The sequence below is a fragment of the Lepus europaeus genome, chromosome 19 (assembly GCF_033115175.1).
Source record: "Lepus europaeus isolate LE1 chromosome 19, mLepTim1.pri, whole genome shotgun sequence".
NCBI classification, from domain to species: Eukaryota; Metazoa; Chordata; class Mammalia; order Lagomorpha; family Leporidae; genus Lepus; species Lepus europaeus.
The window spans coordinates 60,038,803-60,050,621 of record NC_084845.1 but is presented as its reverse complement, the minus strand read 5'-3'; the positions used below and the strand labels follow the sequence as shown (position 1 = coordinate 60,050,621).

Here is an 11,819-nt window from a genome sequence, read left to right as displayed (position 1 = left end):
AGAGAGGTAGAGTAACTTGCCCTGGTTCACACAGCTGGGCACCAATCCCAGTCTGGCCGTCCTGAGCCTCTCCATTCTCCGTGGCGCTGTCAGCCTGTTCAGCCGGGGACGCACGGCAAGGTCTTCGGTGCCCTGGCTCAAGGCGCTCAACAACATCAACTATCCGCAAAGGACGAAGCCGGTCCCGACTTCGGCCCAAGGTCGCCGGCGAAGAGCAGGCCTCAGGGGTCCGGGCTTGCCTGACACTCACCTGCTGCCCCGTGGGCGCTGGGAGAGCAGCCCCGTGTGTGATCCCGTAGAACCTCGCCTGCAGCAGCTGTGCGCCGCGCAGCGCACCTCCGCGGGCCCCGCGCGCCAAACAGCGGCCACCGGGCAGCCGGGCAGCGGCCAGGTGTGCGCGCCTGCCCTTTGGGGAGCCAGGCCCGCGCACGCGCAGCTGTGGCCCCCGAGGCCCCGCCCCTCGAGCCCCAGGCCCCGCCTCCGGCCCAGAGATGCCCAGCCCGCGAGGACACCTTCAAGGTGACCAGGAGTTGGGGCTGTGAGCCCTGGCACTGGCAGGGCAGCCGAGCCCAGATCGCGAATCCCATCCGGGCGCCCAGTGGGTGTGTGGCAGGCAGGTGTCACGGCCCCTCAGTTCCAGGCAGCGGGCGCGGGAAGACAGGGGTCCACAGGCCGTGCTCGGAGAGACCGAGGGATGTGCCGGTCACCTGCGTGATCCTCATGGCCAGAAGCGGCGGGGGGCAGGCGATTGGCCTCAGGGTGTGCGGACTGGGCAAGCTGGGCCCCAGGACGCCTCCTCTGCCGCTCTTCGCCCTTGGGCTGGCTCCCCGGCCTCCCTCTCCTGCACTGCCCCTTGCAGGCTGTGCCACCTGGGGGAGCCCTGACGCCCTCCGTGCTTCTCTTCAATTATTTCTTCCCTGGCTCTTGCCGGAGAGCCGGTAAAGACCGGGAGGTCAAAACCTGTTGGTAAGGCGGGGCGTTCGGTCCAGCGGTTAGGACAGCTGAAATTCCATATCCTGGAGCCTGGATTCCAGTGCCGGCTCCCCCTGCTCCCTGCTCCCAGCTTCCTGCTAACGTGTGTCCAGGTCGGTAGCAGGTGATGGCCCAAATAACTGGGTCTTTGTATCTACTGGGGAGACATGGATTGAGTTCTGGGTTCCTGGCTTTGTCCGAAATGTTGCAGGTATTTGGGCATTTGGGGAATGAACCAATAGATGGGATCTCTCTCTCTCTCTCTCTCTCTCTCTCTCTCTCTCTCTCTCTCTCTCTCTCTGCCTAACAACAACGTGTTGGCAACTTGGCAACAGTGACTATTTGTGTTACATTCACTGACTTCTTAAGTCTGGAGAAAACTGAAGGGTAGGGGCCAGCACTGTGGCTTAGCCAGTTAAGTCACCACCTGCGGTGTGGGTATCCCAGGTGGGCGCCAGGTTCGAGTCCCGGGTGCTCCACTTTCAATCCTGCCCCTTAAAGCAGTGGAAGATGGCCCAAGGGCTTGGGCCTCCATACCCACTTGGGAGACCCAGAAGAGCCATTTGGGGAGCAAACCAGTGGATGGAAGATCTCTCTCTCTCTCTCTCTCTGCCTAATGACAACAACAATGTGTTGGCAACTGAGAAAAATGAAGGGTATTGGGCTACAGCGCACAGGAGACTCCTCCTCAGATATTTAAGGGAAAGTTAGCTCCGCTAAGGGAGATCTGTTCCTCACTAGAGCGCAGAGCGGAAGGGGAACCCGGCTGCCGAGATCTCATTCCTCGCTCTGGTTGGTAACCACTGGTCACACCTCGGCTGCACAGCACACCTAACCGCAGGCCAGGCTGGGGCTCCACCTATCGGTGCGCCCTGGAGGAGAGGGATACGGGGACAAGGGCCAGTGGGTTTCTGCCGCCGGGATCTTCAGAGTGACAGAGGATAGCTTTGGCCAGCAAGGGGGCTCCATGAGGCCAAGGGACACCCAAGTCTTCCCAGGTGTTTGGTCCAGTCGTTAAGCCACCAGGTAGGGTGCGAGTGTCCCACACTGGGGTACCTGGGCTCAATTCTCAGCTCCACTCCTGAGTCTACCTTCCCAGTGACCCAGACCCTGGGAGGCAGTGGTGATGACCGGTTCCTGCTACTATGTGGGAGACCTGGATTAAGTTCCCAGCTCCTGGTTTCTGCCCCAGCTCAGATCCAGCTGTTGTGGGAACGTGAGAAGTGAACCAGCAGACAGGAGTTCTCTTTCTCCTCTCTTTTTCTGTCCGTCTATCTCTGCCTTTCGAATAAAAAAAAAAAAAAAAAAAGTCTATGTACCTTCCCATACTGCCCTATTTTAATGGTCTCTGATCTTCAGGGTTTCCTGTATATAACTCCACCTGACAGTCATTTTGTAGCCATTGGATCAAGCTGTATTTTTTTTTTTTTAATCTGTTTGACTCTTAGCTGCCACTAAAATTCTTAGGTTTTCTAACGGTGACTTGAGTCAAGAATTTGGACTTTGCCGGCACCGCAGCTCAATAGGCTAATCCTCCACCTTGCGGCGCCGGCACCCTGGGTTCTAGTCCCGGTCGGGGCACCGATCCTGTCCCGGTTGCCCCTCTTCCAGGCCAGCTCTCTGCTGTGGCCCGGGAGTGCAGTGGAGGATGGCCAAAGTGCTTGGGCCCTGCACCCCACCCCATGGGAGACCAGGAGAAGCACCTGGCTCCTGGCTTCAGATCAGCGCGATGCGCCGGCCGCAGCAGCCACTGGAGGGTGAACCAACGGCAAAGGAAGACCTTTCTCTCTGTCTCTCTCTCTCACTGTCCACTCTGCCTGTCAAAAAAAAGAAAAAAAAAAAAAAAGAATTTGGACTCTGAGCTGGTCTTTCTTCTCACCTAAGCTGCCAGGTGCCTGTGGCACAGCCACTCTGCCCAGCAGATCCTGGCTGCAGTGGGATCTTTGTGTTCTTCTATGCCAGGAGCCTCTGGGTCCCCCAAAGCCCTGCCTTTGATGGGCGCTTTGTTCTCTGGGACTGCAGAGGATTAACTGTCTGCTGTGGCCTGTGATGGCTTCTAGCATCCTGTCCCTTAATGCTAGCTGGATTTTCACTGTCCTCTGGCCACCTCCCAGCCTTAAATGGCCCCTATTTCCTTAGGGCTTCTTGCTCCATCCACCCATGGCCCTTTATTTGTCATCAAGGTTCTCAGTTTTAAGCAAGAGAAACCGATTCTGGCAGCTCTGGGCAGAAAAGGAGTTTGTCACAGATGCTGATGGTTTCCAGGAGCTCTGGAGAGCTCTGAGAATCGGCTCTGGAAGAGCCCACACAGCAGCGCTGTCCTGGTGAAGGCTAAGGGACACTGGTGTGGAGCTAGGTGCTGGGGAGACGGTGAGTGAGTGCTTGGCTTTTGGGAAAAGCATGGATGATAAACTCGTTTCTCAGGTGGGCATTCGACACCTGGAGTTGGGCTGAAGCTTGGGACGCCTGCATCCCATATTAGTGTACCTGGGTCTGGGCCCAGCGATTGGCTGATTGTAGATGCCCAGCGAGCTGCCTTCCAGGTCACAGGAAATTCTAGGGCTGTTCTGAGGCCAGGGGCACCCTCCAGCCCCTATCTCTGTCCAGTTCATACAGGGGAGTCTGGGGTCCTCCGCTCCACCCCCAGAGTTGGCTCAAATCCTTGCCTGCACAGTGTCCACTTCGTCCATCAGCCTCAGCTGGCCCCACCCCTGCGACCGCGGGAGGCTCCCTGCACCCTTCCAGAGGGGTATAGCATGGGCATAGCTCAGCGCCAGCAGCAGTGGGAACTGGTCAGCAGAATCCAGGACGCCTTTGTATTTTCACAACTATCTCCTGCTAGCATTTAGCTGGTATATGCAACTCACCACCGTAAAAATATTTTCTAAAAAAGAGATGTGTGAGTGGGTGCAAATGTGTGTTTGGGACTGGGGTAGAGACTGGGACATCCATGTCCCATAGTGGAGTACCTGGGTTTGAGTCACAGCTGCACTCTCAGGTCCAGCCTCCTGCTAACACCCACTTTGGAAGGCAGCAAGCAATGGCTTTAGTGGTTGATTGAATCCTTGCCACTGACATGGGAGACCTGGGTTGAGTTCCTGGCTCCTGGCTTCAATCTGGCCCAGCCCCAGCTGTTGTGAGCATTTGGGGGCATGAACTCGCACATGGAAGATCTGTCTGCCTGTCTGTATCTTTCAAATAAAATAAATTTTAAATAAATAAATAAATAAGGGTGAGGGGTTCTTCATTTGAATTTCAGATATGTTAGATTGACTTTATTAGGATTCAGTAAAATACTCCTGGCTTTCTAACCTGTCAAGAGGTCAAGAGCTTGGGCTACCTCTTCCCAACAGCACTGAGCCAGAGCGGATATTCAGGGTGGCTGCCCAGTCTTGCTCCAGGTCCCTCATCGCTCTGCGATACTTTCTCTTATGGTCAAGGTGAACGACCTGGATCTTGGGCCTGGGTGGTTGTGTATCTGAGGGCAATGATGTTGTGCACTTCAAACTGTTTTGTAAAAATCGCTCACGTTGCTTACTCAGAGCCACGCTGGCTCCCTGAGCAGCAGCCAGCGCAGGGGCTTAGCCAGGGGCAGGTGTAAGGCATGGGCCTGGCAGTGGGCAGGCCAGTTAGCAGGCAGCCTGCCAGAAGCTGTCTGTCCTGGGTGGGTGGCAGGAGGTCACTCTCAAATTAACCCAGACCAGGCTGGGTGTCTCCTTGGAGGACACGAGGATCGCAGGCAGCCCTTCCTGCCTTTGGACGGTACCACCCCAAGTTCCAGGGCCTGGGCCATGGGGGTCTAATGGGACCATGGTTTGGGGCTGAAGGAAGCAGTAGGGCACACTTCCTGCCCTTGGGGTAATTTTGTTTTGAAGGGTGCCAAAGGCACCATGTGTCTTTTTGTCTAAGGGGATCCTGGGATGACCCCTGAGGTTTGGACCAGGCCTGGGTAGGAGACTGTGGGGCCTTCGGAGGCCAGGCCAGGCTGTCCATCCACAGGGTGGGTGCCCCCTCCAGGGATGAGGGGCAGGGAAGGGCCAGCCAGGGAGCATGTGGCATGTGCTGCTTCCTTGGGCCCTTCAGGCTCGCTCTCCTGTAGACATGGCCCGGGAGCCCAGGCTTGGCCCTGCTCGGCCAGGCCAGAAGAGGCCACGGAGCACAGCCATCCTCGGGTGAGTCTTCCCTGCGGGCCTGCCTGGGAGGGAGGCCGCTTTCAGGCTTGTTTCAGGCTCTGGGTTCCTCTGGGACGGGACACTGCTCACTCAGCTGCTGAGGGTTGAGGGGTCCCAGCTCCCTCCATCTCAGATTTTGTCTGTAGACAAAGGGGCTCCCCCAGTGCATCCCAGCACCCATTTCAGTGGACAGAATGCACACCCAGCCCTGCTGCAGGGGCAGGGCACCCCTCTTCCCACCGACATCAGGGGCCTGGGTTCTCCCAGGGAAGCCTCACCGTGGGGGGGCTTGTGGTTCAAACATTTGGAAAAGCAGCAAGCAAATCTTCCTGGAGGCATCTTGCCCCTCATGGGGAAGCTGAAAACAAGTCTAAGGAAATGTGTAACTATTTTCAGAAAGGAACTCACCAACTTCTGCCAGCAAACGCGCCATCCGCGTTCACAGACCGGACAAGGGTGTGTGTGCAGCTTCTCTGTCTTCTCAGGGGGTATCTGTCATGGCTGCAGCACCTCCTGCCTTGAGCTGGCCTGGGGGGAGAGGCAGGCGGCAGCTGCTGGAAACACCCCGGTGCCCACGGCGCCAGTTCCTGCTGGCCTGTGGCTCGGCTCATCCCCCCGGAAGCAGGGGGCTGCTCGAGGTGCCTCTGACCCTCCAGGTGGACCTCAAGAGACACTGGCTCAACTGTACCCCGTGTGCTGGTTTCCTAGGCAGACTCTCATCTGGGAGGGGGTCTCTTGACCCGGTTTTGTAGCTCTCTGTCTGATGGAAGGTGTCACCCGCGTTTCCACTCCTCCCTCGGTTCTTCCTCAGCTCCAGTTGCTGCCCTCAGATTCCCTCTTTCCACCCCTTCCCTTCCCCAAGCAGTCCTGGATCCGGTGGTGTCAGCCCTCCCTGGGTTTCTCTGTACCTGGGGGACCTAGAAGCAGTGGCGAGTGGAACACTCAGGCTCTACTCAGAGGGGCCTCTGGCACTAGAGACATGGGACAGAGATGGGTAGAGGCAGCCTCTTTGGGACCAACTGTCCCCAGGGGACTGCAGTGGGTGCTGGGCAGGCTGTGGTGCTGGCTCTGGCCCCTTGGGAGAGTGCCCAGAGGGGGCACTGTTGGTGTTGGGCTCTGGCTGAGCTGCTGAGTGGCCGCTCCTTGAGATCTGGCCAAGTCCAGGCAACGTGATTTGGGCCTCAAAATGGAGTGAGGACTGGCCACCTACATCCCCTCCCCTGGCCCCACAGCCTGGCCTGGAGGATACCTGAGGAGGTGGCCTGGCCTCCACCCACAGAGCCTTCCGGCTTGCAGACTGAAACCGTTACCCAGACCAGAGGCAGCTACGGCCGCTGCTCCTCTGGCACCAAAAGGGTGCAGGCACCGGCCTGGGGGATGGGCCCGGCAGAGGCGCCCGGGCAGCCCTTGCTGCACTAGGGAAGGCTGGCCCAAACCCTGCCTGTCTCAACTTGGGCAGCAGTCGGTCAGATTTGGTTCCTTTATTCGGGATTACACTTAAAACAGTCATCTTGGGAAATGGGACTGAGGGAGAAGGAAAAAAAAAAAAAAAGAGGAGTGTGCATTGGCCGGGAATCGAACCCGGGCCTCCCGCGTGGCAGGCGAGAATTCTACCACTGAACCACCAATGCAAGCGGAAGAACCATTCTCGCTGCAGCTCAGGTGGTCGCGGCGGGGAGGGGCGTGGCGAACGACAGCGCCTCTGAGCCCTCCAGACTCGTCACCTCGCGCTCCCTCCCGACCACAGCGTCCTCCGGGACCCCGGCCCCACCTCGGCAGGAGGCGGCGCAGGCCCTCCCCGGCCCTGAGACCCGCAGGCTCGCTCTGCTGTCTCCTCCAACCAGCATCCGCAGCAGCTTCCCCGACCGCGGCTGGGAACCCTCCCCGCCGCCCTCCGTGGGCAGGCCCCGAGCTGGGGAGTGGGCCACAGTCCCCTAAACCGTCCCAGCGCTTCACCACCCTTGGTGCAGCCCCTCCCCAGCCCCAGCGGGGAGCTCAGACCGGAGACACCCAGTCCCCCTGCTCGGATCCCCGCCCCCACCCCCATCCCCATCCCCGGGAGGGGGTGCACGGGGCCGCCGTGTCCTCTGCAGCGAGTAGGGGTCGTGGCTGGAGTGTGAACCTGGGACCTAAGGCGGGGGTTGGGGTGGGGAGCGGTGTGGTCCTACTTCCCAGAGCCTGCAGCAACAGGGAAGGTGGCTGGCGCCGGCCGGAGCCTGTCCGCCTACTGGCCATTCCCACGCAAGGATTAAAGGTTCCCACACTCCCACTGTGGCTTTGGGATCTGACTCAACGCTGCCCTTCATCCCTTGCCAGGCCAAGATCAGCAGTGGAGCCGTCAAGGGGAGGCTGTGCCTGGCTGGCCAGGAGCCAGCGGGGCGACCGTCCCCTTCCTGCCCTCTGCAGCCACTCCTTATCAGAGGCCAACCAGGGGGAGGCCTTGGGCAAGATCTGAGGGGGCTCTTCCGGTCAGGAGTGCAGCGTTCTTAGGGACAGCTGCATGGGTGTTTCCCGCAAGTCCAGAGTCTGGCTCGGGACAGTGGCCCCTTCTCATTCCGCAGCAGCAGCGGTCACTGTGACCTGGACTACAAGCTGTACGCAGAAGACGTCCCCTACAGGTGGGTGGGTCCCACCTGGCGGCCCTCGGGGTGAGCAGGTGGGACACCTTGGCCGCATTCCCTCTGCCCTGTCCTCGCAGGGTATACGAAAACCAGAGGATCCCCCCGCTCATCAACCATGTGCCCGTCAGGATCCGGAGGACCCATGCGGGCATGGGGGTCAAGGGCAGCTTTGGGCCCCACAAAGCCCCCAAGAACGGCCCGCTGCCCCCAAGGCGGATACAGCGTGAGTGAGGGGGCAGTGGGGAGGAGCTGGGCGGCCGTGTCCGTGGTGAGGACAGGCCAGGGAGCTCTGGCAGCACTGCCCTCAGCCCCTGTGCCCGCAGCGGGTACCCACCCTGGCCCCTCTCCCTGCAGCCCCAACTGGGGAGCTGCACTCCATCAGGGAGGAGCTGAGCCAGATCAAGGCCCAGGTGGACAGCCTGCTGGAGAGTCTGGAGCGCATGGACCCGCAGAGGCACCAGGCTGCAGGTCAGACCCCGCCTGGTTCCTGAAGATAGGGGGTGGGGTGTGCCTGGAGCCCTGCCTCGTTTTCCAGGCTCTCCTTGGGTGGTCCTCTCCCCATTCGCTCTGGCTCTTCCTGTGGCTCCAGGGCTGTCCCATCACCCTCACCCACTCAGCAACTTTCTGGAGGCAGAACACTGCCCAGGCCATGTGACTCAGGACCTAGTCAGTGCTGGGCATCAGGTGGCTCCTTGGACCAGCTAGGACCTCCACTGACTGGTGCCTCCCTTTGCACAGGGACAATGGACAGTGAAGAGACCAAGGGTCCAGGCAGTGAGAGCGCCTGGTGCAGAAGCACTGAAAACCAGTGGGAGCCCAGGGGCCAGAGGGCCGGTGCGCAGATGGACAGTGCCAAGGCAGGCACCAGCACAGAGCAGGCAGTAAGTGGCCTGGCTCCTCCTCCCCATCTCCACTTGGGGTCCCTGTGTGCACGATCACACTGAGGCTTGTACAGGAGTGTGGGGTGGGGGTGGGGATTAGGACTGTAACCTGAGGCAACACCCTGCTGTTTATCCCAGCTCTGTCCTTGGGTCTGCTGGGCTCAAGCAGCCCGCATTGCTGCCCTCGGAGAGCGGGCCACATGGAGAATGCTTTTTCCTGGTTGGTCTGGACCCCCAGACATTCAGGGAGTCTAGAAGAGACCTGGGCTGCCGCGCTCCCGGCACGATGGGCTGGGTACTGTGTTGGCAGCCGGTCTTCCTTCTCCCAGCTCTCAGCCAGACCTGCTTGTTTTTTTTTTACAGGTGAAGAGTTACACATCAGACCAGGAGGGCAGTGAGTAGGTGGGAACCCTCCCTGGCCTGCCAGCTCCAGGCACCTTCTTGTATTGTATCTCCAGGCCTCCTAGTGGCACCCGTTTTGGAGCCGGGGCAGTGCAAACTGACCAGACCAGCAGGAGAGCCCCTCCCTGGGGAGAGGGGTTTCCAGATGGTGGTCCTAGGGCTGGCAGGGCTAGGAGACAGGCTGCTTGAGACCGCCCTGCACAGTTCACCATCCTGGCTTGCAGGGGGCTCCTGAACCACCCCCCCCCCGCCCTGCACCGTCTGCCCTGAATCCTGGCACTGCCCCAGCTGTTCCTTCCCCCTCCCCACACACTAGGCCTGCCAGGTGTGCAGCATCAGGCTGCAGTTGGCCCCAACAGCTTGTCCAGGCCCAGTGGTGCTCAGGAAACACACCTGTGTTCCCACAGCCCCTCCCCCCCCCCAAACGGAGCTGTAAAGTCCTGGGTCTGTGCCCTGCATGGGCCCCTTTTGCTTCCAGATTGTCCTTACGAACAGGGATATCCTTTCTCTGTCCCGTCCCTTCCTATCTCGTCTTTCACTGGTGTGACACCTGTGTGTTTGTAGATCTGCTGTAGGACAATGTGGTCAGAACAGAAAAAAATAAAATTTGTATTTCTTCTGTCAAAGGACCGTGGTGTGACCCCAGAATTTCACCCTGGTCTTTGGGCTGCCCCAGGCCAGCCCTTCAAGACAAGCTTAGCAGCTCATCCGGAGCTGGGTGCCCAGCCCCCCCCCCAACTGTGGATTCCATTAAGCACAAACCAGCAGGGTTCAAGGAAGACTCCCCTCCTGCCCTACAGCGTAGCCTCGCTTTCCCAGAAGCCAGGAACTTTCTCGCAGTTCACCGGCCCTCTCCCCCCGCCCATGCTGCGTAGATCCCGGGGGCTCAGGCTGGACAACGGGCAGATGAAGGCAGCCCAGGGGCCCACTCAGCCGTACTGCAGGCCTCTGACTGTACTGCTGTGCCCCTGGCCACGGAAGGCTGGGGTCCGGCTTCCATCCAGAGCAAAACCCTTTCCAGCTCTCGGGAACCCTTAGCTGCGGCCTCTCCCGGCACAGCCATGAGCTCCGGGATCCCCGCCACCCGAGTGCTCCCGGGGCCGTTCAACTCTCCTCCCGGTGCAGCAGCCTCACGGGCCACCGGAGGTGGCGGCGTGTCTTCCTGCCAAGCACATGGCCCACATCTAAACCTGAAGCCGCTTCAGTATTCTGGCCTGTCTCGTCCGCTCACCGGTCCAAGGGACGCCATACAGGCGGGGCAGTGCTGTCCTGAGCCTCACCGCCAGGGAGCCTTGCTCTCTCTTAAAATCCTGTACCAAGAACCAAGACACGCGTATTTCGCAAACAAAAAACGGTGTTGTTTAGTCCCGCTGCGAGAAGGCCCAGCGCCCTGTCCATCGTCTCCGGAGTCACACAGGTCCCGCTCTCCGGACGAGGCCGGCTCAAGTCCTTCCCGACTCGGGAGTAAGCAAGCATCCCGCGGCTTCCTCCACTGGCTTCTGGCTGGGAACTGGAAAACAGCTGTCCCAACGCAACCGTCCATCTCCGCACGCTCCGTCCGCTCGCGGCTCCACTTCGTCCGCTGGCTCAGGGCGGGGCGGCGCCCCTGCGGCGGGCGGCCCGCACCAGGCACTGCTGCAGCACCGGGTAGAGTCGCTGGCAGCCCTCGAGGGCCAGCCGCACGGCTTCGGCCCAAGTCTCGGTCGCGTCGCCCTCCCCGCTGCCCAGCAGCCCGGCCACCTGGTTGAGCACCGGCATGAGCGCCACGGTGAGGCCGGCGGCGGCGCGCTCCTCCTCCAGCCGCGTCGGGTCCAGCAGCCAGGCGGGCGTGGGCCCCGGCGCGCGGCTCAGGCCGCAGCCCACCACCAGGTCGTACATCTCGACGCCCGCGTCGGCCAGGGCCAGGGCGGCGGCCGTGAGGGCGGCGGCCAGGGCCGAGCCGCCGTCCTCCAGCAGCAGCGCCGACACCTCGAGCTGCGCGCGCGGGTAGCGGCTCAGGCGCACGGCCGGCTCCAGCGCCTCCTGCAAGGCCAGGGCCAGCTCGCGCTCCTCGCCGCCGCCCGGAGGCGCCCGGCGCCGGCGGCCCGAGAAAGGCGCGCGGCGGAAATCGCAGACCAGGCGGCCGCGCAGCGCGGCCGGGGCCTCGCCGCCGGCTCCGGCCGGGCCGCTCCCTCGCTCGCTGCCCTCGACCTGGCGTGGGCCCGACACGGCGCACAGCACCTTGGTGGCTCCCGCCTCCAGGTAGGCCGAGCCCTTGGCCTGGCTCAGCAGCCCGGCGCGCGCGTACACCGGCCGCAGCCGCGTCGGGTCTCGGGCGGCGGGCTCCTCCTCCTCGTCGGCGGCGTACAGCTGCGGCGGCTGCGACTCGTCTGGTCCGCGGATGCGGCGGTGGTCCCCGGGCATGGCGGCGCCTGGCGAGCACACCGCTTCCGCCCGCTGTCGCACCGCGCGCTCCAGCTCTTCCGCCCACTTGAAGACGCGCGCTCGCGCGGGGGCTGTCGGGAGAGCCGCAGGCAGTCGCGGCTGCACTGCCCCCTGGCGCCGCGGAGGGAGAACGGCTGCGGCGCCGAGGCTTTGAAGCCGCAGCAAGGTTGCCCACGGCTGGACCGGCCGGTTGTTTCTGTCTCCCAGGCCAGGTCCTACCCGAGCGCTTAGTCTTCTCACTTATGCAGGCTGTAGTTATCTTAGTTTTGCACTAATCTGTGGGACTATTTTATATGTCCCCACCGGGTTGCTCAAGAGAGTAGCGAGTTGGCCTTGCTCACTCCCAT

The 11,819-nt window shown here is 61.3% G+C and overlaps 2 protein-coding genes and 1 non-coding gene across 3 annotated transcripts; 1 reads left to right on the top strand and 2 right to left on the bottom strand.

Annotated features, from left to right (window-relative positions):
- Positions 1–5,073: 5,073 nt before the first annotated feature.
- On the top strand, positions 5,074–9,048 carry LOC133747735 (RNA-binding Raly-like protein). The gene is made up of 6 exons (XM_062176038.1): positions 5,074–5,144; positions 7,706–7,762; positions 7,843–7,988; positions 8,120–8,233; positions 8,504–8,646; positions 9,010–9,048. Exons 1-6 carry the CDS (start codon positions 5,074–5,076, stop codon positions 9,046–9,048), a joined length of 570 nt encoding a protein of 189 aa, XP_062032022.1.
- On the bottom strand, positions 6,705–6,775 carry TRNAG-GCC (transfer RNA glycine (anticodon GCC)). The gene has a single exon. It is a non-coding gene; the product is annotated as a tRNA-Gly (tRNA).
- A 514-nt stretch (positions 9,049–9,562) lies between the features above and the next one.
- EXOSC6 (exosome component 6) lies at positions 9,563–11,478 on the bottom strand. The gene has a single exon (XM_062176658.1). The coding sequence runs from the start codon at positions 11,449–11,451 to the stop codon at positions 10,636–10,638; it is 816 nt and encodes a 271-aa protein (XP_062032642.1). The 5' UTR covers positions 11,452–11,478; the 3' UTR covers positions 9,563–10,635.
- Between the last annotated feature and the right edge of the window lie 341 nt (positions 11,479–11,819).